The sequence below is a fragment of the Lepidochelys kempii genome, chromosome 10 (genome assembly GCF_965140265.1).
Source record: "Lepidochelys kempii isolate rLepKem1 chromosome 10, rLepKem1.hap2, whole genome shotgun sequence".
NCBI classification, from domain to species: Eukaryota; Metazoa; Chordata; order Testudines; family Cheloniidae; genus Lepidochelys; species Lepidochelys kempii.
Genome location: NC_133265.1, coordinates 41,618,201 through 41,642,548, shown reverse-complemented (window position 1 = coordinate 41,642,548; position 24,348 = coordinate 41,618,201). Strand labels below are relative to the sequence as shown.

Sequence of the window (24,348 nt, the reverse complement as noted above, 5' to 3'; positions counted from 1 at the left end):
CTGAGGGTTTGTCTACTGGCAATTTACAGTGCTGCAACTTTCTCGCTCACGGGTGTGAAAAAACACCCCCCTGAGCGCAGCAAGTTTCAGCACTGTAAGACGCCAGTGTAGACAGTGCCCCAGCGCTGGGAGCTACGCCCCTCATGAAGGCGACCGTACAAGGCACGTTAAAGTGCTACCGCGGCAGCACTTTAGCGTTGCAAGTGTAGGCTGGCCATTAGGTCACAAGCAAAGTGAGTGTTGTCTCAATCTAGCGCACAGGGTGACTCTGTCCACATTGTAAAGTCAGCTGCAGAACATACAAACACTGGAAGAACTGCAGGTTAGGATCAAGGTGTCAGGGTAGAGTTTGGGGGAAAGGGACCCAGGACTGGAAATAAAAGAAACTCTGCAGGTTAGGATTGAGGTGCAACAGATTTGCTTGCACCATGTCCAGTTTGGACTTGATATATCCATTTTTGGTTTTCCTAAGAAATAACTAATGTGGCTTTCACCATCAAAGAGATAGCTGGGAAATTTTCACTTAAAAGAACACATTTATTCCATTACTGGTATATCATGATATTTTCTCTGCTTACAAGCATGTTTCTGACCCACAAGCAATGTGTAAAAGCCAGGACAATCTATAATTTCAACCACTTGTTAAATCTTTTGCCCACGAGACAAGTATCCACATGGAAAATATGACTGCCAAAGCTCTTACTGCCACCCTCACAGTGAACTTAATAAATTAGCTTCATAATAAGAAAATCAATCTACATTAGTAGAGATAATGGGAAAATGGACCATTTTGCACTGTTTTGTCTGAGATGCTTTACCCACCATGGAATGGCTTGTGTTACTACTGTTATCACCACCACTGCAACAAAATGCACCTGTACTACAATAGCACAGAATGTGCATAAGATTAAAGCAGCCAGTGACATCAACATTCATCTTGCATTCTAATATAGATAGGAATGACTAAGCTTAGCTGTAGCTTCTCACATGTGAATGCCAAAGATAATTTCTTTACATAGTATAAGTGGAAAATTGGATTTCCAGGGTATCTGGAGAACCTGCTTAAAATGAAAGCAAATGATAAAATGCTGATGAGATTTTTTTCTGGAATTGGTATTCTTGCCCATTAAACACAGATTTGAAGGGACTCTGAGAATGTGTCCTGTTCCAGTTGCCCACTTCAAATTACACCACCCTTCCACGTTCTTGGCAGTTCACTTAGTGGTCACACCCAGCAGCAGTGTAACAAGCAGCTTTGCTTGCATTGGAATGGAGGATATAAACAAAGGAGACCATTTTAGAAAGCTTTAAATATTTCAGCTACTAACTTTAAAGATAAGCAGAATTACTTATTTCATTATTAAACAAATCATTTCAGCTCCAGTTCAGTAGATTCAAACAGACACCTCTCTCCCTCTCCCACCCCAATCAGTTTTTCAAAGAAGTTACAAAAGGCATTAGAGTGCTCAAACACTGGGAACAAATAAGAATTCCAGTTCTCTCGCCTATCAGAAGCTTCAGCAGGTTAATTCAGGCTTGCATACTGACATTATGGCTCTCACTCACCACAAATACTCCATTGACCTTCTTGCGCCACACCCAGTCGGGGTGGGGGAAGCCCACAGACTTGCAATACATGACTGCCTCCTGCCCTTCATTTTTGTTCTCACTTCGCTTGTGGACAGTGATATCAGGAATAGCTACAAAACACAAACAGAAGTTTTGCATTTACAAACCATTCCTTTCAAAAGTGATATCAAGCTCAGAGAGCTTGAACAGATATTTAAATTATAAAATGCACAAAGAAGTGGACACCTACCCTTCCAAGCCAAGTCCAACTTACAAAATGTAAATCACATAAAATAGTAAACTCCCACATCTGCCCCAGTTAAGAAGTTCAGGCTGTAAAGACTGTGGGTGAGGTGGGGTGGGGTGAGGCGAATGGATGGGATATTAAGGAGGAGTCTCAGCCTCAGTGTTGAGGACTACTTACAGTCACATTCATCATCTTCTGATTAGGCCCCTTCCCTATTAAGGGAAGAGACTTATAAGGCTGAAGTTCCGTCACTGATCTCAACTGCAGCAGGATCACACACAAATCAATTCCAGTTGTCCTGCAGGGGCTTTCAGATTTAGGGACAGATTTACAAGTACTCAGAATAGTCTCCCGTCTGGTGGAACATCTATAATTGAGGATTCTGAATGGATTTAGTCTGCTTTGAACTCTAATTTGCAGGAGTTCAGGGTCATGCCAAGCTAGCTGAAAAGCAAATTTCCCAAGGCTTGAAGCAAGATCTTGGATTTGACCTGAGACCAAGATATAGGAACCTGGCTGCTGTTCAGACTCCTGCCACCCAAGTGAAGACTTGTTACATCATAATAGGGATGGGCTTAGAAAAACAAGTAAAAAGAATTCTAACCACCACCATTAAACAGACATGATTTAGAGACTTCTCACTCTCACATGGGGTGGTATCTGCAGTATAAAAGGGCTTGCAGATACTGGAATCTCTCCTTTATCTTGGGGTTCTCCCATCCATCCTACTCATAAGCCTACATTCCACAGGAGGTCATGGATAAGCGTGGGAACTATGTACACAGAATGGGGCCTTTACACTGGAACACACCATGCTGGCACGCATTTGTTTATAAATAATACTGTTGTCATCGCTTTGCCAGTTTTGCCACTGTAGCCTGTTGCACTATAATACCTTGAGAGATTAGAATGGATCAATGGACTGCCTGAGCTGAACCTTCACTTAGCAGATGGGTTAGTGTCCTGCAGTGACCACCACCTTTAAGAGCCATTCCCTTTCTAGCCTGCTAATGATGTCACACGTGGCCTGCCATGTGACTGCTGGGCAGTGAACTGTTAATCCCGTCAAAGTCCAAGCCAAGTGCTCCAGCAACAGACCCCAGACACTGGAAATTATTCCAGGGCTCACTCAATGCCAAAGCTTCCTTTGCCACTCTCCACTTTGCTCAAATGAGCACTGGACAGTCATCCTTACAGAAGGAAAGGAAGAAAATTTGTGTTCATTACAGCACACGTGCAGCTGAAAATTAGTTTGGGAAGCTAGATAAATTTGATTATTCAAGTCAGTCCAGCAAATGGAATAAACAAGATCGCCAAAACGACTGATCAATAGAGGCTGAATCTGCCCTTTGCTGGCAAATAATTGCATCATGCCGTTTATTGTGAAAATACTTCTCAGCCAGAATGAGAAGTTCATGGTCTCAACATGACAGTTATTTTGCATTGTTTCAGAGTAGCAGCCCTGTTAGTCTGTATCCGCAAAAAGAACAGGAGTACTTGTGGCACCTTAGAGGCTAACAAATTTATTTGAGCATAAGGTTTTATGAGCTACAGCTCACTTCATTGGATGCATGCAGTAGAAAATACAGTGGGGAGATTTTATATACAAAGAGAACATGAAACTATGGGTGTTACCATACACACTAATGAGAGTGATCAGGTAAGGTGAGCTATTACCAGCAGGAGAGAAAAAAAACCTTTTGTAGTGATACTCAAGGTGGGCCATTTCCAGCAGTTGACAAGAATGTTGGGGGGGGGTGGGGAGAACAAGGGGAAATAGTTTTACTTTGTGTAATGACACATCCACTCCCAGTCTTTATTCAAGCCTCAGTTAATTGTGTCCAATTTGCAAATTAATTCCAATTCAGCAGTCTCTCATTGGAGTCTGTTTTTAAAGTTTTTTTGTTGAAGAATTGACACTTTTAGGTCTGTAATCGAGTGACCAAAGAGATTGAAGTGTTCTCCGACTGGTTTTTGAATGTTATAATTCTTAATGTCTGATTTGTGTCCATTTATTCTTTTACGTAGAGACTGTCCAGTTTGGCCAATGTACCAACGTGATATATGCCATCATGTGCCAGCAATGCCCCTCTTCCATGTACATTGGCCAAACTGGCCGCACCCGGAGCACCGCTCCTGGCTCCTCGCCTGAGGTCCTGGCTGCTGACCCAGCGTTCCATTGCTGGCCCCACGCCTGCCCCCAGCTACGGCCACAACCTTGGTCCCTTACCCCTGTTTCTGCTCCCTCCCCTACCTCCCCCCAGTGAAGGCCCCACTCCCAGCCCCGGTTCTGGGGGCGGGATGCGGACGGGGCAAAGGGGGGGGTGGGAGGAGGCAAGGTAAAAGTTTGGGGACCACAGAGTTAACCTGAAAAAGGCTTACTCTCTAATAGAGGAATACTGGCAACTGGATTTTTTTTTTAATTGACTAATATGAAAAAATTCCAGAAGTTTCTGGTAGATCCCCATTTTAACCAGTAAGCTCTGAGAATTTAAAAACAATCCTGTAAAATAGTAAAGAGGTTTCCAGCTCTGATTTCAATTTAGTGGTCTGTTCAGCAGGGGAAAATTGATTATCCATGATAAACCATGAGACAGACTACATCCAAAGGACAGTCAAATGCACAAAACAAACTAAAGAAATAAAGGAGTTAGCAACACTTTTCTCCCTCAATTATAGTGATTCTAGCTGTTACCTGAGACTATGATACGCACTAGACTTTCAGACAAATGAGGTTTACATGCTGACGGTCTCTAAACAGCTAAGGGAAAGCTACCTTCGTGCTCTGCACTGCCATGTGGGGAAACTAGGTTCACTGCCCACTTACTGTAGCCTCCAGCAGGAATGAGGCACTTGCTCAGCAACAGTCTTTATTACTGGATGGGACACCAGTTTTTATTAGCAGAGTTCTGAAAGGGGGTGGACAAAAGGCAAGGGCCTGTGGAGCATGTGGGAGGATTCATGGGCCCCCTAACTGATACGGAGGTCACCTCCTTCCCACTAGTTTGGAAGCTAGCAACAGGGAAATTAAACAAAGGCCAAGGATTGGCCCTGCTTTGAGCAGGGGGTTGGACTAGATGACCTCCTGAGGTCCCTTCCAACCCTGATATTCTATGAAAAGTCAGGGTGAGCCCTAGAGATGTTTCTATGTTGTGCACTAAGAATGTGAGATTCAGGGAGTATGTCTCATTTCATGGAACAGAAGAGGCAGGAGGGAGAGGAAGAAGAGAAAGGCTAGCAGGCAACAAGGTGATAGTCCCAAAGCCGGCATCACAGGAATATCGAGAGTGACTGTAAATTACTCCCATTAGGAAAAGGAGAAACAGGATTCATCGGCTTAAACTGCAACCTCTCAGAGTCTCCATCTGTCAGCACTGAGCTTTTCACTGCCATATATCAGCAGAGAGGAAAGCAGGGCAGAGCCTTGCAGAGGAGGAAGGTGCAGTAAATCAGCACTGCTAATGCTGGCCCACTTTTACTGCATCAGTAGCCTTTTATAAAAAGAAAGGTGGGGGGGGGGCAGAAGAGAGGTTTCTAGGACAGTCACTCCAACTGCAGAGTGACCTCCTAGAGTCAGGAGATAATTACATTCCTTTAAGGAGAGGACATTTGTGTTGGGTTATCCCAAAGTGACAAGGATACATTCTAGTTTATAGCTGGATGTTTACAATTCCACTAGGACAAAGACTATTTCTAGCTTGCAATCTATTGAAAGGAGCATGATATGGAATATTAATATTCCATAGCCTCCTATGCTAGCTGGTTTTCAACTATGGCTGAGACATTAACCCAATGCTTATTCTGCCAGAGAGCCTTGGCTAACTGGCAGTTGTGTTTTACTGTGCAGATTGCAATTAAGCAGCAGAGACCATACTGGTTCACCTGGATCAGGAATTTAGCAACAGAATCATAGAAATGTAGGGCTGGAAGGGACCTCAGGTGATCATCTAGTCCAGCCCCCTGCACTGAGGCAGGAAAAAGTAAACCTAGATAATTCCTGACAGGTTTTTGTCCAACCAGTACTTAAAAACCACAAGTGATGGGAATTCCACAGCCTCACCTGAAAGCCTATTCCAGAACAATTTAATTTTTCCTAATATCTAACCTAAATCTCCCTTACTACAGATTAAGTCCCTTACTTCTTGTCCTATCTTCTCTGGACATTGAAAACAACTGATCACTGTGCTCTTTTTAACCGTCCTCAACATATTTGAAGACTGTCACGAGGTCATAGTCATCTTTTCTCAAGACCAAATATGCCAGTTGGTTTTTTTAAAACCTTTCCTCATAGGTCAGGTTTTCTAAATTTTTTATCATTTTTGTTGCTCTCCTCTGGAGTCTCTCCAATTTGTCCACATCTTTTCTAAAGTGTCACTCCCAACAGTGGACACAGTACTCCAGCAGAGGCCTCACCAATGCCAAGTAGAGTGAAACAATTACCTCCTGTGTTTACATACGACACTCCTGTTAATATACCCCAGACACACATTTGCCTTTTTTGCAGCTGCATCTCCTAAATGATGACTCTCATTCAATTTGTGATCCACTACAATCCCTAGGTCCTTTTCAGCAGTACTACCACCTAGCCAGTTAGTCTCCACTTTGTAGTTAGGAAGAAAAAATCAAATGCACAAATTTAGTTCTTTTCTCTTCACACTGGATTTAGATTTCACTTAAGCTTTTGAGCAGTAGTGTTTGGTCAGAAAAGCAGAGGACTGGAAGCCACACTGTAATCCCTGCTCAGATACTAACTTGATGTGTGATCTTGGACAAGCCACATGCTTTGCCTCAGTTTCCCCATTCATAAAAATGGGCTAATAGCTTCCTCATTCATTACACCTCAGAGGTAATTTTTATGAAGTGCTTTTATGCATCTTATTTTTATTTCTACATCACAAAAAAGAGGAAAATAGATCCTCAGTTTGAAGAAATTTTTAATATAATGTGTAAGCAGATCAACAAGAAAAAGGGCCACTTTGAATTATACTTCACTTAATAATTTTGTAACTAACAATTATGTTTGAGCCATTCTGAAAGCAAGAGGAAATTCTTTATATTACTAGCACCAATTTCCTGTTAGTTAGAAATTGCATCTCTCCATTTAGTGTATCCTGGAAGATAATCCAGTGACAGAGAGAGATGCTCTCCTAGGAAGACAAACTGGGTGCGAGCCCTTTCCCACGCCCATATCTTCAAACACTTAACTATGTCACAGCCACACAATACACAGCACCACAGGTGTCTGACATGGTATGTTTAGAACTGATCCCTGAAAGAAAATTTCCTTCCAAGCACAAGTTTACAATGCTGCTTTTGACCTGTGGATGGAATTTGGTCCCAAGCTTCCAGTGAAGACAAAGGGAGCTGTATGCACATATCTGTGGGTAGAAATTGATAAGTAGGGAGTGCTGGTGCACAGATGAACAGTTCACAACCATGCCCAGTTTCCCTTAATTCTTTGAATTTTTAAATGGGAAAAATTACATGTCAAGCAACCAGCTAAAAATACAAAGGGTTATGGGAATACAAAGGTGGCCTAGCAGAGGAAAACAGTGGGTCCAGTGCTCTTTCCATATTTACTATGCATAAAGCAGACCAGAAACATGTTTTAGTCTCCCACTAATCACATTAAAATTCTGGTTTTGTCTAAGCTGAAAAACTGAGTAGACAACTAATAAAACAGTGACATCACAATAAAAATCTTTGCCCATCAACTGCTCAACTTTCAGTAAGGCAACCCCAAAATATAGTTTAGCATGGTGCTATCTTCCATGTTCATTTACACTGTCTACAATAAGGGAATTTGGGGATGGATGAGAAAAGAAAAATTCCATGTCTTTAAAGGGGACATAATATTTTTTTATCTGCCCTTTTGCATATGAATGGTATCCTGGCTGATGTCTGCCAGATGGTTTTTGCTGGGTCTAAGCAGGGCCTCATTGTTAGGGAGCGCAATATAAGCTGATGACAAAGTATGCAGGATGTCAAGCAGCTTGTGTTACAACTCCTTCAGTTCTTTGAGGGGAATCTGTAGTGAGTCTGCTACCCTCTTAGTAAGGTCCTGGAATTGTTTGAAGTCATCTGCCATGGTTGGTGGAGGAAGCATAACAGCTTCAACAGAAGAGGATGAGGAGATGTTTGTTGCTGAAGTGATCTCCTTGTCCAGTCTTGCTTCCTGTTCCTCAAAAGTCTCCTCTTGAGGATCACAGGCTGAGGGAGATTGTCTTCCTCTATCCCGATGTGAAACGTTCAAGGTCCTAGAGAATTGTCTCTCTGCCCATGGGTCCCAGTACAGCCATTGAGGTGGTGCAAAGGACATTGGTGGTGGCATCCAAGGGTGTCCATACCAAGTGGGTGTGCCTTGTCTTTTATGGCAGTACTGTGGCTCTGAGACTGTTCTGGGTGATTGGTCCCTTGATGTTGCCCTGGAGAGCTTTCCACTGAGAATGAATATATGTTATTCTCATCCTCCTCTTCCTCGTTGCTCAATAGAGGTGGAGCAGTTAAGGAAGCTGACGGTGATTGTCTCGGCACTGTAGGGAATTCAGGAGACTGAGATGCAGTTGGTACTGCAGTTGTGCTGGTACCAGGGATTCTGGCGTAACAAACTGAGACCAATAGGTCTTTGGTGAAAAGGAAATGGAATCCCTGCGGTATTATGGTAGCAGTCAGTACCGTTAAGGCCTGCCAAGAGCGACACAGAGGGAGTCAATGGTACTTGCAGTCTTCATTGCTCTGAAGAGCGGAGATAAGATGGTGCGGTCAAAGTGCTCAGCACCAAGGCTCACCTTGTCTCCAGCAATGCCATTTTAGTGGCACTAGTACACATTCTACTGCTCTTTTCCCCTGATGGTACTGATGTTCACGAGCCTGTGCCCTTCAGGTCTTTAGGTTTACTGGCAGTACTAGTACTTGAGAAAGTCTCTAGCCCAGTCACCGGTCAGTTGTAACCAAGGTGGTTGACCTTGATGTGGATCTCTTTTTTCCCCAGAGAATTCTTTAGTCTGGGGACTTATCGCTCGCTTTTTTGAACTTTTCTGAGAGGAATCACTACGTTTCCTCTTTGCAGCCACTGGAGAGTGCTGCATGGAAGACATTGATGTGATTGGTCTTGTCAGGGACTGCTATGCCAGGGATGGGGAGGAGGGAAAGTTGTTCCAGGTCTGGAGGCTGGTGTAAGTAAACTTTCCACCATGAGGAGTCTGAACTTCAGCTCACGGTTTTTTCTTAACCTTTCTGCCTGAAATTTAAAATAAAGTGCACTTCCATGGTATGTGGGACTCTCCAAGGCAGCAAATGCAGCACAAATGGCCATTGCTAACTGTAATAGCTTCGCTGCAGGACACATAGCATTTAAACCCAGGAGCCAGGCATACCCTTGTCAGATTTCACTTCACAAAAGGGAAGAGATGAAGAAAATAAACTAAGGACAGGGAGATAACTGTCTTCGAAAACAAAAAGAAATTTTTTTTTTAAAATAAAAGGAGAATATTAACCTAACGGAAACACTACTAGCTACACTATTAACTGGAAATGAAATTCAGAAATAAATTGGATTCTCCTTACTCAAACAGCACTCATTTAGATTGACATATATACAGTAAAATTACAGCAGGGAAAGGAACAGAAAAAGACAAGCACCTCTAATGCTGTTTAGGTTATATCTTTACTGATACCCCACAGCAAGTTGTTCCCAGATTTTATCTCATGAAAAAAAACACTATTTTGTTCTGTATGCAGGCACTTTCACATTCAGTATCATATTTGCAAAGTTACATCTGCAGTTAAACATATTCATTTGCTTGTGCTTAATTTATGAGTGCAAATACCCAATGTGCACACTCACGACCAGTCAAGTGCTAAATGGCCACATGTGCATGCTCAGACCCTATTTGTGCATCATATTGAGTATATGGACAAATAAATTAGGCACATGCAAATGTGTACACCTAACTTTGGCCCATAGGTAGCTTTTTGAGTTAGCTTGCTACATTATTTGAGCAATAAACATGCTAATCTACATTTCCTCCTGATAAGGCAATAGCAAAGTTAATTTCTTTGTTTTCAGCACTACTGCTAGAGCATAGTAGTCTAGATCCAGAAGAATGATCTTTAAGTCTTGGTTCCAGAATTTTTGAACTACTATGCCATCGCAGTATGAATATTAAAAAACTCCCATTGAACTGGCAACAAGGTTTATTAGTTGGGAGAAACCGGTATACTTGTAACATACAAACTAGTCACTTAGTTTCAGAGTAGCAGCCGTGTTAGTCTGTATTTGCAAAAAGAAAAGGAGGACTTGTAGCACCTTAGAGACAACAAATTTGAGCAGAAGCTTTCATGAGCTACAGCTCATTTCAATGCATCTGATGAAGTGAGCTGTAGCTCACAAAAGCTTATGCTCAAATAAATTTGTCAGTCTCTAAAGTGCCACAAGTACTCCTTTTCTTTTTAGTTTAGTGACATTCTACATTTAAGAGGATACATGTGACACCATACATGCTCCAGCTTTTATACAGTGGTTCTTGCAGTAGCAATAAATTTAGTGAGTAATCATTTTCAACATAATAAATTTATATGCAGTTCTAGGAAGACATTGGTTCTGCAGTTAAACAGTGTAATCACCAGTAGCTTAGAAGACCCTCCTAAATACAGTCCTATGTAGCCACTACACAGGAAAATAATTTATATTGTACAAAAGTTTTGAGTTTTCCTTCAACTAAAAATATTTGCCTGCCACAATTTCAGGATGTTTAAAAAGAATTCTCCCATTCCTCCACACCCCATACTTTGTATGTCTACGAATTTGTTTAATGCCTATTGGCCTAGGAACTAACAGTGATATTGTACGGAGTGGCTTCAGAATAGGGTTCAGGAGTCCTCTCAAGTTACTGACTGCTGTGCAAGCTGCAAGTGTAACTCCTCCAGAGAGTAGTGCTTAACAGCCATTAACTTATAATTTGTAATGATTACTCAGTCACAGGTATTTATACATAATTTCTATGGAAAGTGGTTAATGTAATTAACTATTTTTCTGCCTCTACCCTTTGTGCCAATGGTTCAATCTAGGAAACTGAGTTTTCCCTGTGAAAGCCACAATCCCATGTTTCTACCACTGCTCAGTAGTACCACCAGGTTTTCTCCATGTCTGCAGCTATCCTTGGGCAGCAGAGTAACAGCACTTTTGGGGAATGCACAGCAGACATGCCAAACCCGCGAAAAAAACGCAGAAATTGGGCTTGTTTTTGGTTTAATTGGCTTGTGAGTTGCTTGTTGGCTTGTAGCTTGTTGCTTCTTTATTTTGATCAGCTCCTGGCAAGCAGGGGGAAGGGGAGGAAAGAGTCAGGGGTACACAGCGGGCCCACCACAGTCCCAGATTGCCAGGGGGATCTAGTCCCATAGAGTGTTGGGGTTCTTAGGGATTGGCTTGTTTCGGCCTTGTTTTGAAATGGGATTAGCTTGATTTTTGGCTTATTGTGAAAGTCGGGGTGCTTATTTACCATGTGAAAGTTGGTCACTCTGATGCACAGCCCCATGCTGCATCTTTTGACAGAGTGCTCTAGGCTGGCCATCTTTTCCCCTTATCAAAGCTAAGAAGCCTTCCTTCTCTCTGGAAATGACTTGTAAGGGTCACGCTTAAGAGCAGAAGTTATTTTACGTAAAGCAATAATTATTTAACTAGTTGAGCAAAATCACAGTAAACAAGATTAAGAGGCATAAAATCGTGGCCAATCTAAATCCTGGAAAACAGGCTCACTAAATATGGCACAATCTTCTATTAAACTGATTCAAGCAAAGCGACAGAACTTGCATTCTTAGAGTTAAAAGAACAGGACTACATGTGGCACCTTAGAGACTAACCAATTTATTTGAGCATGAGCTTTCGTGGGCTACAGCTCACTTCATCGGATGCATAGAATGGAACATACAGTAGAAGATATTTATACATACAGAGAACATGAAAAGGTGGAAATACCCATACCAAGTGTAAATTAGCTAATTTAGCCTCTTACATTCTATGCATCTGATGAAGTGAGCTGTAACCCATGAAAGCTTATGCTCAAATAAATTTGTTAGTCTCTAAGGTGCCTCAAGTACTCCTGTTCTTTTTGCTGATACAGACGAACACGGCTGCTAATCTGAAACCATTCTTAGAGCTGTGTGACTGTGCTCAAATTTCAGTCAGATTCCTGATCAGCAGTGAATTTCTTCTTCCTCTCCCCTCCCTCACAAAATGACCTCTTGCCTTCCTAATTACGTTTTCCTAATTGTATATTTTAGAGAGCTTATCACCACTTTCTCCTTATGAGCACAATACCCAACATTTAACAAAAATTCACTATCTCTAGATAGTCTTTACGTAAAGATCCTCTCTCAGAGCCCACTGCAAAAAGGAACACTTTGAACAGAGGCACACATTTGACAGTATTTTTTCATACATCTTGACCAGAATACAATCTTTTTAACACGATAATAGTTTTAAGCCTCAGGAAACTGTTTGCTTTCTTTGTCTGAAGGTGTTAGAACAATGTAACTCACTTTTAACCATAATTTTACAGTTATTAGGTTTTCTTAATTTTATTTTAATATCAAGTACGTTGTCTCTTGGACTGCACAGTCTGTTACCTCCACTTTCCTGCTATGCTTAATTCAGTAGCTCAGCCATACAACATATCTTCAGTTAGGGGCAGAGAAGTTCCTGATGTATCCATAAACAGTGTTTGACTTTCCTGAGGGCCTTCCTTAGGTAATATCATAGGAACATATCAAATAACTGAGGTCAGAAGCTACCCCCAGGGATACCAAAAAAACCAACAACCCATTTAGAAGACAATGATCTGTCGTCCCTTGTTACTTGCCATTAGGACTGGAACAACAACAGACAAAGCTTTACACTTTTTAATTGAGCTTGAGGATGGGTTGGAAACAGAACCCCTTCAATGTAAGTTTAGGGACTCAGTATTTATGACAGACCTATGTAAAGGCAAAGGGCAATACAAAACCTGAAAGGGAGTGAGGTTTACATAGTTGGTTATGAGAATTTTGTACCTTGCAGACTACTTAGCTGCCTTTTCTTATAACTGACCAAGCTCTAATCTGTTTTTTCATTAGTGCACCAAGTCCAGTTTTAAGCTCTGAAGTAGTTTATACACCTACTGTTAAACGGATAGGGCAGGAAAAAGGGCCATATGCGTGGGGAATAACTGAGAAACCAGTGCCAACATTTGGTACAGGTAACCTCTGCAAACTGAATCCATACCTTGCCACCAGTAGAATGAAAGGTTTCAGAGTAACAGCCGAGTTAGTCTGTATTCGCAAAAAGAAAAGGAGTACTTGTGGCACCTTAGAGACTAACCAATTTATTTGAGCATGAGCTTTCGTGAGCTACAGCTCACTTCATCGGATGCATACCGTGGAAACTGCAGCAGACTTTATATACACACAGAGATCATGAAACAATACCTCCTCCCACCCCACTGTCCTGCTGGTAATAGCTTATCTAAAGTGATCATCAAGTTGGGCCATTTCCAGCACAAATCCAGGTTTTCTCACCCTCCACACCCACACACACACAAACTCACTCTCCTGCTGGTAATAGCCCAACCAAAGTGACAACTCTCTACACAATGTGCATGATAATCAAGGTGGGCCATTTCCTGCACAAATCCAGGTTCTCTCACCCCTTCACCCCCCCTCCAAAAAGGTGAGGGGGTGAGAGAACCTGGATTTGTGCAGGAAATGGCCCACCTTGATTATCATGCACATTGTGTAGAGAGTTGTCACTTTGGTTGAGCTATTACCAGCAGGAGAGTGAGAGTTTGTGTGTGTGGAGGGTGAGAAAACCTGGATTTGTGCTGGAAAGGGCCCAACTTGATGATCACTTTAGATAAGCTATTACCAGCAGGACAGTGGGGTGGGAGGAGGTATTGTTTCATGATCTCTGTGCATATATAAGGTCTGCTGCAGTTTCCACGGTATGCATCCGATGAAGTGAGCTGTAGCTCATGAAAGCTCATGCTCAAATAAATTGGTTAGTCTCTAAGGTGCCACAAGTACTCCTTTTCTTTTTTCAGTAGAATGAAGACTCCGGAGAGAAATCTAGAGCGTGACAACCTAAACTGGTTTACTTTAATTAGTTGCTGGGTTCATACCATTTCCATTCAGTATCCACAAAAGGGACAGAAAAGTTATCATTATACACTGCAAAGCAGTCATAGTGGGGTACAGTTTACTGTAATGCTATGAACCAAAGGATGTGCCTCGAGAAGTCATATGAGCAACTATGATGCCAGTGTGGATGCAGAACATTACTTCGTGATAAGCTAACACAAGGGAAGTAACTCAAGGGAGGGTCACTTGCGTTAATTATGTAGTATGGACAAACCCGGAGAGGACTAATGACAAAGAGGACCCAGAAGAGAAGAAAGGAAAGAGCACTGCTCAGACATAGCTTTCAGGAGAGAGAAAAACCGAAAATACCTTTCACTTCTATAGTGAAGTTGGCTACTGGCGAGTTAGCAAACATGAACACACATAAGTATTCCCCCGACTCATCTGCTCGGAGTTTCAAAATCCTGTAGGTACAAGGAGAGAATGTGTGTTAGTGGTATTGGGAATTATTTTTAGCAATTGAAAGGTCGCAGGAAACCAAAATATATTGGAGATTTTTATTTTTTAATCTGAATTTCAGAACGGTATCACAAACTGGTAAAATTGTGTTGGGTAATTATGATTTTATCCTGCAGTATAAATATATGTTGTATTTGCATAGTATTCCCTCAGCAATAAAATACACAAACTTTAACACACTAGAATAACAATCAGTATTAATATTTCCACACATGAGGACTTTTCACTGTCTTCTCCATTCCCTCGGTTAGCTCTGTTCTTGTGAACCAGCTAGGATAATGCTACAGTTCTAGTTTTGGAGACTAAAAATATCAAAGATATTTTATACTTAAAGCCTAGGAACTGTCAATGTCACAAGAAAAGCTTTGACTCAATTGCATGCAGTAAGTTCTTCATCTAATAAAGAGTATTTGCTAAGTTCAGTTGATATTTAGCCTACAAACAGCTTGAGGGTCAGGTAAATAGATGTGCTTTGTCCTGCAGTATGAAACACAGAAGTCACATATCCACTCTGCCTAAAGCAAATGTTGCTAATGTTTCTCCCACCCCTCCCTTTACTGAAATGTATCCAACCCTCTTACAGAAAGGAAGTAATATGCAGATGATCAGAAAGCCTACAAAAGATATTTCCAGTAAAAGAGCTATTGAATAGCACAGAGCAATTGTCAAGATTCTTAGAAGCAGCCAGTGAATTTAACATGATACATTGCACTAGCTTCTTTTATCAGAGAATCTCAAAGTGGTGTATCAATATCAAGCCTCCATACCCCCCTTTTACGCAGCAGTAAATTAAAGGTTCTTCTACACCAGAGAAAGAATGGGTGCTTACTATAGTACCTATGGTTCCTAGAGACAATTGCCTTCATGGATTCAGATTGCAGGCAATGTGTAGCTTGGGGGCACAAACTTGAAACTTTGAACAACACTGTCTACTGATGCTGCAAGTGCACCCTGCCGATATCCTTGTACCACAACATCCAAGGACAACTCCAGCCAATCAATTCCTCCCATTAAATATCAAGAATTTACAGTAAGACTTGGAAATAATGGGGAAGAAGGGCAGGCATTCCTCCTGCACAAGATTAACAAGCAGTGCCGTTTCAGGACGACGGTGGGTGAAGTGTTCTTAACTAAATATGGACCCGTAGCCCTGCCTTCCCATCTGAGTGCAATGCTAAATCCAGGGAGGTTGTCTGGTGAAACTGTACAACAAACTCAAAGCTGCTGAATTGCATTGCATATCCCCACCTGCTTAAGCCACTGATGCAGAAGTAGCTCTTGTTCAGTGGCTCTCATGGAACAGATCTTTGAACCAAAGGGCCATGGTTTCCTAGCTAAGCTTAGTGGACAGACTATGTACACTAAGCTATCCTATACTACTCTACACTAACTACAAGGAGATCAATTAAACTAAGGAAAGAGCTAGCCTGAGGAAACATAGAGTTCTGTATGCTCTCTTTTGGAACAACAAGGGAACTGAGGCAGTTGCGCTCCCATACATAGAGTATGTTGATGACATCACCATTGCACAAGATGTCTTGTGCACACCCCCAATGGATGTGGCTTTTCAAGGTAGTTTCACAGCTCAGTGCCAGGGGAGCCACACCTCACAAGAATTTTTCCTTACTGTAAACATCATACAGAAGGATATATGAGTGGGATTTGGGGCTTCAGCCTCTTATACACTTTTGGACAGGAGATGCTAGGACAGAGGTATGGTTAGCATATTCAAAATTCCAATCTCATGAGGTCAATGTGTACATGCCAATCATAGAGGGAACTCATAAAAATAATGCTTAAAGAATACTGGCATGTAACGGCATAGACTCAAGCGTATGGAAATACTAGTCACAAACGTTACAGGCTCCAGTACTAATGCACTAGCTCTATAGGTTTGCCAATTTTGGTTGGATATATTCCTGGAGGTTTCATCACATGACAATCTTTAATTAAGGATTAATCTTTAATTCCTGAAGACTCCAGGACAATCCTGGAGGGTTGGCAATGATAAGCTCTGAGCAGAGTTCGGTCTAAAATCTTACTGTGCTGACAAAAACAAGAAGTTCAGGCAGCTGCACTAGTTCAATTATCTCATCCATAATTAGCAAGTCCATAATACTCCTGTCTATACTTCAATGACAGCTCAGAGCACTGGCTTTCATCTGTCAAGGCCCAGAGGATGTCTCCATCTGTCAAGTCCAAGCTCGTGGTAATCTCAGCTCAGACCAGCTCTTCTGTTCAGGCACAATATGCACAGATTCAAGAACACATTCCACAATGTATGTAATAGGATATTGTACAATATATAGTATACTCAGCTGAGAAAGGAAGCCATTATTTGTACTTCTATCCATACAATACACACCTGCTCCAAGAAAGTTCTAAAGAGCTGTGCCTTAAATTATGGGATATGTGCAAATAGTATGTGGATATGAACTACTCAGGATAGCTATGGAGAACACTGATCCCTTTCAGAATTAGCTTTTTCTAGAACTATTTAGTTGTTCTGTTTAGCCTAGAAATCACACACCCCTCTACTGCAGATGAATCTCATGCAAACTGTCCAGCCACCCTGTAGCAGAGATGTGAACAGAACCCTGAAGTCCTGACTTTATCCCCTACTTTAAATCATAAGGCCACCACGTTTGATGCTATAGTGAAGAGACGTCTCCTCTTACAGACTTACTTGTGCTCTGTGGTGCTGGAATTCTTCTTAGTGCCAGAAATTTCTTCCCCATTCTTCACCCAATAGCTGTAAGTGAGGGGGCTGGGACTTGTGGTGAGGTTACATTGCAGAACGATGGGAGAACTATACTGGTGAATGTTCACAGCCTCGCTGGCATTGATCCTGGGCTCTGGAACAAAGTGCACATTAAAGAGAGTCATAAATCTCAGCTAACAACTACACCTCAAACCCAGGTCTAATGGTCAGCTGGGAGATAGGGAGGGAAGAAACTACTGCTTCACTAATTTGGGAAACAAAGAAAGAATCACGAACAGCTGACCACTAGTGAAGGCAACAGTTTAAGGACCAGTTCCCCTATATAAAGAAAAAAATTTTAGATTCTTCACTTTCACACTTCAGACAACCTCTACACACCTCGAAGTAAGATTTTTACAAATCTTTTGCATATGGTGGAACGCAAAGAGGTAAGCTGCATATTTGGTGACTATGCAAGCAAAATCAGCTTCTTTTCCTCACCTCCTGAAGGAAGGAAGTCATTGTTTCTGGGCAATATAATGCAGTTTTATTCATTCAGAATAAAGCAAAACCCTTTCTATATGCAGAAACTTCAAGCAAAAACAGCCTGCTTTGGTGAATAATATGCATCTCTTTGGGTACCCAGTTCCCGGGAAGAAACCACGTCAAGAGTCTTAGGAACAAGGCCATGTCTACAAGGGGGATATGCTTTCATTATTGCCATCAGTGTAGCTGCAATAGTACAAATCCCTACTGGAAATGGGCAGAATTTCTTTTTCTGCTGGTCTTATTCCCGCTTGAAGTTAAGGGTAGGCTCCACCAGTGCAAACTGGTTTATAAACAGTTTTTATCCTGTCCACATAAGGGTGCAGCTTCACCAACTGGTAGCCTGTGAAGGCTGAAACTGGAGCAAATCCCCAGTGTAGACAAGTATGCCAAAGCCCTAGTCCTCATTTTAGTCATCCAGTAAGTCTTCCCGCAAAGTGGGTAGACAAGACTTGACATTCCTGATATTTTTAAAGTTAAAAATCTAGCAGATTTTTTAAAAAGCTTTTAAGCTTTCTTTATACATTGTAAAGACAAAATATGCTCTCTCTTTTGCAGGCCATCTTTAACTCTGGCCCTATAATTGCATTCTACATTTAGGCCAGAAGACCCTGATCAGTTGTGTCCATGACACTCAGCATTGTGCTGTTGCACACATTATATGAATTACAACTGTATGCAAGTTAGTTGCACAGTATAATCCACATCTATCTTTTCAGCATATACCAAGTACTGGAGAGGAAAGGGGAATCTCTGGCTCCTGTTGGGAGCGGGTATACAGAATCTCTGTCCAGAGAGAAAAAGGAAAAGTTGTTTTCTGTTGACCTCATTAGTTGACACAAGTTGGCAGAGAACGGACTGTATGGCTGGGTAGAAGGGCAGCCAACAAGGGGGGTGAGTTGGTACTTTGTAGCCCATACTGGAAACAGCATTTGTAGTTGAGGGAAGAATCTCCAACTTGTACAGTAGTTGGAGGATGAAAAGGTTTGTTTTTTTTAAATAAAGGAGGAAGAATAGATTTCCTACCTTTACTCAAACGAGTTTGACTGGGAGTGTCCTTAGTTTTATTTACTAGGAATCATTTTCTTGTTCACTTGAATAGACTTTGCTTTCAACACTGAGTCCCAGTGGTACTCCCCTGACAAGTTTTTAGTTATTTTCTGAAGCTTTGAATATCTCACATTTCAATCCTGAGTGGCAGTGTGAGAACTTATAAATTGTACGAGTCCAACTATATATCTGAAGCCTTGCAGAAATTAGCATTGGGAACTTGGACATTATGAATTTTCTCCTTAAATTTGAAAGCAGCATTATGCACAATTAAGGGCTAATATCCACAACCACCAAATTTTGAAAGCTGGCTATTGGAGCTATGAGTGGACAAAATGCCTTTCCAAAACTGCAAAGCAAGGATTTTTTTCTACTGAGACTAAGAAAAGATCTTATCTACCTTCAAACTAAAAAATTATTAAGCATGAAAAATCACAGGTTTAAAAGATGAGAGAACTTTTGGCGGTTAGGCTTGGAAAAATGCCAATATCTCAGAATACAAGAACTTCCTTTGCATTCCAAACAGTAGGAGAGAAAACTGCAGATGGGTTGCCAGGTGTGGGTGTGGTTTATACAAACACATTCATATAATTCCTGATTAACATTCCATAGCCATGTCTGAAAGTTAATGAAGAATATTTATTCCAGTTGGTTCCATATATCTTGCTGACAGCTATTTTAAACACATTTGGAGTACAGATTAAGTCACACCATACAGTCTTCTGAAGTCTCACCTGTAAAGCACTTGGAAAGCAAATTATTAACGCAAATTATTAAATTGAATCGGGAAAAAAAATGAGGCACCATAAAGGTTATATTGTTATTCATAACGTAACATTAATCTCTACAATAATATAGTACTTGCCCTTCTTGCTGCTGCCCAGCGAGGCAAAGTGAGAATCTGACTACTGATGACTAATAAACTCTTTACGTCACCACTTGATATGTGCATATCTTTTTCTGCCTAATTCTATGAGGTTGGCTATGCAAACTCCCTCTTGCAGTTACTTAGAAGTCCCAATATTAACCACCCCATCCCAGATACAATATTGCAGCTATCAAAATGCTGGAGTTCCTTCTATCCTTTCTTGTAGAAACTTTATTACTGTCCATCAGCTGCAACTCTGCCCCACTATGTCCTGCAATAGGAATTTTACCTGTGCAAGGACCACAAGATCAGGTCCTAGATGGAGGAAAATCATTTGTTTACCACTCCACCACTACTCTCCTCTCCCTTCATACCCCAATATTATCCCCAATGAGCAAGCACACAAGATTTTTTCACCTAAACAAAAAAATACTATCAACTGTGAAAATACCCCTTTGAAGCAACATTAACTCAATTTCTGGGAATTTTGTAGACAGACATCAGCTTTACTAGAACTGACTGATATTTGCTTCTGTTTTACAGATTTTCATTCAATATGAAAAGAAATATCTTCAGTTTTATTTATGTCAGTGTACTATAAATAGCATTTTCCTGTCAAAAGACGAAACTGGTAAAACAAGTGCACTGGCCACTGTAATAGTGAACTGGATAGCTTTAAACAGAGTCATTAGTAGAGGCAGTCTGATGCTGTCTGCAGTACACTGGATTGAAGCCATGGACACACTATGGTGGTGGTTACAGTGCACCATGAGGTGACTCTGGAATGGAAAGCATACATGCTGCCATCAGAGAATGTTCCAAGCACCATACCTTCAAAAAGCAAGTAATGGAAAACAGTTTTAATCTAGTCTACAGAACTAAAAAATTTGTGTAAGAGAGACTTAATCCAGAAATCCTTTGGGAATTGCTTTATTTTCTAAATGTTTTTCATATGTAGCCAATAATGGACCATTTTAGGTCTGCTTTTCAGACTGTAAGTTGATGACCTGGCACTCAGAACAAACAAGCTATTTGGGACTTTAATGGCTATCTCTGCCAGTTTAGAACTATTCTTACCCGCCTGTCAGTTACATAGTAATGTTTGTGATATTTATAGGTGGTCACTTAACAGTTTGTGGCGCTGAATGAAATAATGGGAACCAAGTGAACAAGCAGCCGTTTTACAGGACATGTTGGGAGCTTTCATATCCATCCTGGAAATATATGGAAATTACTAAACAGATGTTTGAAGCAAGAAGAGTTAAAGTCTGAGAATGTAACTTAGAGTTTCCTGATGGCTGATCACTTTAAGTATTAAAATGTAAGCAGAAGACACTAATGTTTCATCAATCTGTAAGAAAGCAGACAAGCAAGCAGACATTGCTGTTTAGTTCTGAGGAGATAATGCATTGTGGAAGGGGTACAGGGTTAGGTGTACACAAAAAAAAGCCATCCCACTCCAAAAAGGAACATCCTGAAGATCCTCATGAGGACAATCCTCCCCATACCTCACATTTGAGGTGTCAATTTTATATGAGCAGTGGTTTTAAAATAAGTGCATCCTACTGGAATCCACCATCTTGTGGAAGGGCAGCATGGGAGCCTTAGTGTCTAGTTGGAAACCAACTTCCAGTTCTCCTAACTGTTTAACTTTTCAAATCAGTATTCAGTGCTAATTTTCACTGCATTCTGTTTTGATATTAACAATGACATTTTGTTTTAGCCACCACAATTAAAGCAGGCTCTACCAGTTTACTGTGTCTATTTTTGAATGCCCAAGATGGTGTCAAATGAGATCAGAGGAAGAGTGACCACCATTAGCCGAAGATTCCAACACCATTTTAATCAGAAGCCTTCGTTTCAAATACAATTTAGTTAACAAGCTGTAAGATGCATCTCTCCTAATGGAAAATTACAGGATAGTTTCTACTCAATGCACTACTGTATTCTGTCTCTGCAATCTTAAACACTCTGGGATACTTCAAACTTATACTCCTGCCTTCCAGGTACAGGTTGAGATTCTTTAGCTCGGTCTCCCTTCAGCTCCAATTCCAGTGTGTAGTTACCTAGAGGTTAAACCTTCAGCGCTCTGCTTCCCACAAACTACAACAGTTTAAGCCTCCCTTGTGGACACAGTACAGTTGTTTAAGTGTGTTTGAGAAAAACACTGAACTCACCAATATGAAAACAACAAAAACAAAAGTGTGTCCTGAACACAAGGCACTTGGCAATATAGTCATAATACACAATACAAAATTAGGAAACACTGGATAATTGAACTGCAGGTATGCAAGAGACAAGACAGGGCTTTACCTGGGGAAGGAGATGGAAGCTTAGAACCTCCATCCCAAAAAATACATTCAGTTACAAATGACCTATTTGAGGGAGATAGGAAACACAATCTGAGGCATTTTCATAAGGACTCTATCAGAAAAATGCTTCAAGAACTTAATAATTAGCTTTTCATTCAAAAAGGTTCTTCCTCCTCCCAAAAAACTACTAAAAGGAGACTGGCTAGGCGAGGAATAGAGAAGGGAAATACAACAGACCTTCATGGGCAGCAGAAGCAGATGATCATATGAAATAGGAGAGACAAGGTGTGTAATATCTTATATTGGACCAACTTCTATTGGTGACCTGAAGAAGTGCCCGGTGTCACTCGAAAGCTGGTCTCTCTCTCACCAACAGAAGTTGGTCCAATAAAAGATATTACTTCACCCACCTTGTCTCTCCAATATCCTGGGACTGACTACACTACACTACCGGCTACAACTACACTGTATCTGAGACAGGAACCAGACTTCCAGAAGTTAAACTTGCTGCAGGGCAGTTCAGCTTTATCTTGACATAACACCTTTCCCTGAAATCCGAAGGCTCTTGCTGCTGTGATTGATGTTAATAACTTAGAGGTCACAGTGGACTCAGACCTGAAAGGGCTAGGGAGGGGACAAGCCTTAGGACTGGAAGCTGAACAGGTTTATCAAGTCGAACCACCCAATGTTTTTTAGGTTTTAAACTAAATCCATGTCATTGGGTTAATTCTGTTTATTTTTCCACATACATTCACGTTCTTTCAATTTTCCAGAGGCAGGTTCTCTGATCCATCAGTACTGACTGCAACAAGTCACCTGTTTTCATCCATAATCATTTTCATATTGCAGCAGTCTGCTGTAATACTGCCAAGATAGTTCAGATTGGTACCCCACCTGAGCACTAGCTACCAGATTTACGTCTGCACGGGGTTCCTTCAGATACCACTACATCGATTCAACAGATGTCACTACACAATTTGAGAGCTTGAGTTATGCAATATGAAGCTCAATATATGCAGTGAGAAATTACATTTCTATGCTATCCTGGTTTATGTATACAAACACTCAGAATAGTGTTAAAGATAACATCCGTCCTCTACTATTCACAGCCCTAAAACATTGAGACATTTACACTAAATCAAAAAAACCGCTCCTTTACATTCTGCTCTTCACACCTGTACACAGTTAAGTCACTCTCTGCAGGTATTTCATTGTGAATGTGTGTAGATCTAAGCTGTATATCAATCACTACATCTCAGAGAAAGCAAACAGCATTCTTTCTATTCAATGTACATAAAAATAGGACTGAGGGTTAAAATGGTTCTGAAATTTCCAGAACCAAAATTCATGTGGAACCTAATAAAGACAGCAGAAAATGTGTACAAAATCTAGGACAATAAATGGAACAAACAGCAACTGAGAATCAACTCATGCTATCCATTATAAGTTTTTTAAAAGGGATGTTACATTCCTAGTGGGGAGTGATTTGGCTAAAGCTAGTGCACATTAAATTGATAACATCCCTTCACTCTGAGTGGCATTTACTTTCACACCACCATGTAAGAACAGCTGTATCAGTAATGTACTGTTGCATCAGAGAATCCGTTAGGACACATACTGTTTAAAAAAGAAAAGAAGCTCTATGACTTTATGGAAAAATCCAGGCTTTAAAGGTCACATATAACAACAAAATCAAAATGGGAAGGATTTGTACAGAAGCTTATGAACTCAAAACCATGTAAATAAGGAAGGTATTCAGAGATTCCAAGAAAAAAGAAGAAATAAAAGTGGTTAGATCAGGAAAGAATAAAAACCATAACAGAAAGGCACTCATGAAGAAGCCAGCGACAGGGTGCAGGAAACCTACTATAAAAGTAAAGGGTTGTGGAAGAAAAAAAAATAATCAAAGACTGAGCTTGTTTTCACACAGGAGCTGTAGGACAGTTGCGTAGATTTCCCCAAGTCCTTTGATCCTACGGAAGAGAGACAACAACAACAACAAAAAAAGGTGGCAGGGACACTCTCAAGCATTACAACTGGAGGAATAATCTTGGGTTCAAAAAACAAAACAAAGGGTGGTAATATCAAGGGTCATGGGAGAGGGAGAAGGGTCACTGGACTGCCTCTAGTTACTACACTACTACTACTGTACGGTGCTGAACTCACTCTGAAGGACGCTTATCGTAGCCTGGGCTCGAATCCACGTTATGGAGGGATTTTGTCTCAAGTCATTCCTCCTGGGATCGTTGCTGGCCCTGCACTCGTAAGTCCCAGAGTCTTCCAATGTAAGGCGGGTTATTCTCAGCACACTCACGCCGTTCACCCCGTAGGCAGTGTTAATGGTGACACGGCGCTTCCGAGCGCCATCCCAGAGCTGTTTGAAAGACTCAGCCCGGTTGACTTCAGCATACCACCACTGGATCTC

The 24,348-nt window shown here is 41.2% G+C and overlaps 1 protein-coding gene across 1 annotated transcript in view; it reads right to left on the bottom strand.

Moving 5' to 3' along the window:
- NPTN (neuroplastin) overlaps positions 1 to 24,348 on the bottom strand; it is a 103,002-nt gene that overhangs the window by 20,185 nt on the left and 58,469 nt on the right. Inside the window, exons 2-4 of the mRNA XM_073363092.1 lie at positions 17,133 to 17,301; positions 14,297 to 14,391; positions 1,567 to 1,700 (exon numbers count right to left, since the gene is read on the bottom strand). Coding sequence (XP_073219193.1) covers positions 1,567 to 1,700; positions 14,297 to 14,391; positions 17,133 to 17,301 — 398 coding nt within the window. The remainder of the gene's footprint in view (positions 1 to 1,566; positions 1,701 to 14,296; positions 14,392 to 17,132; positions 17,302 to 24,348) is intronic.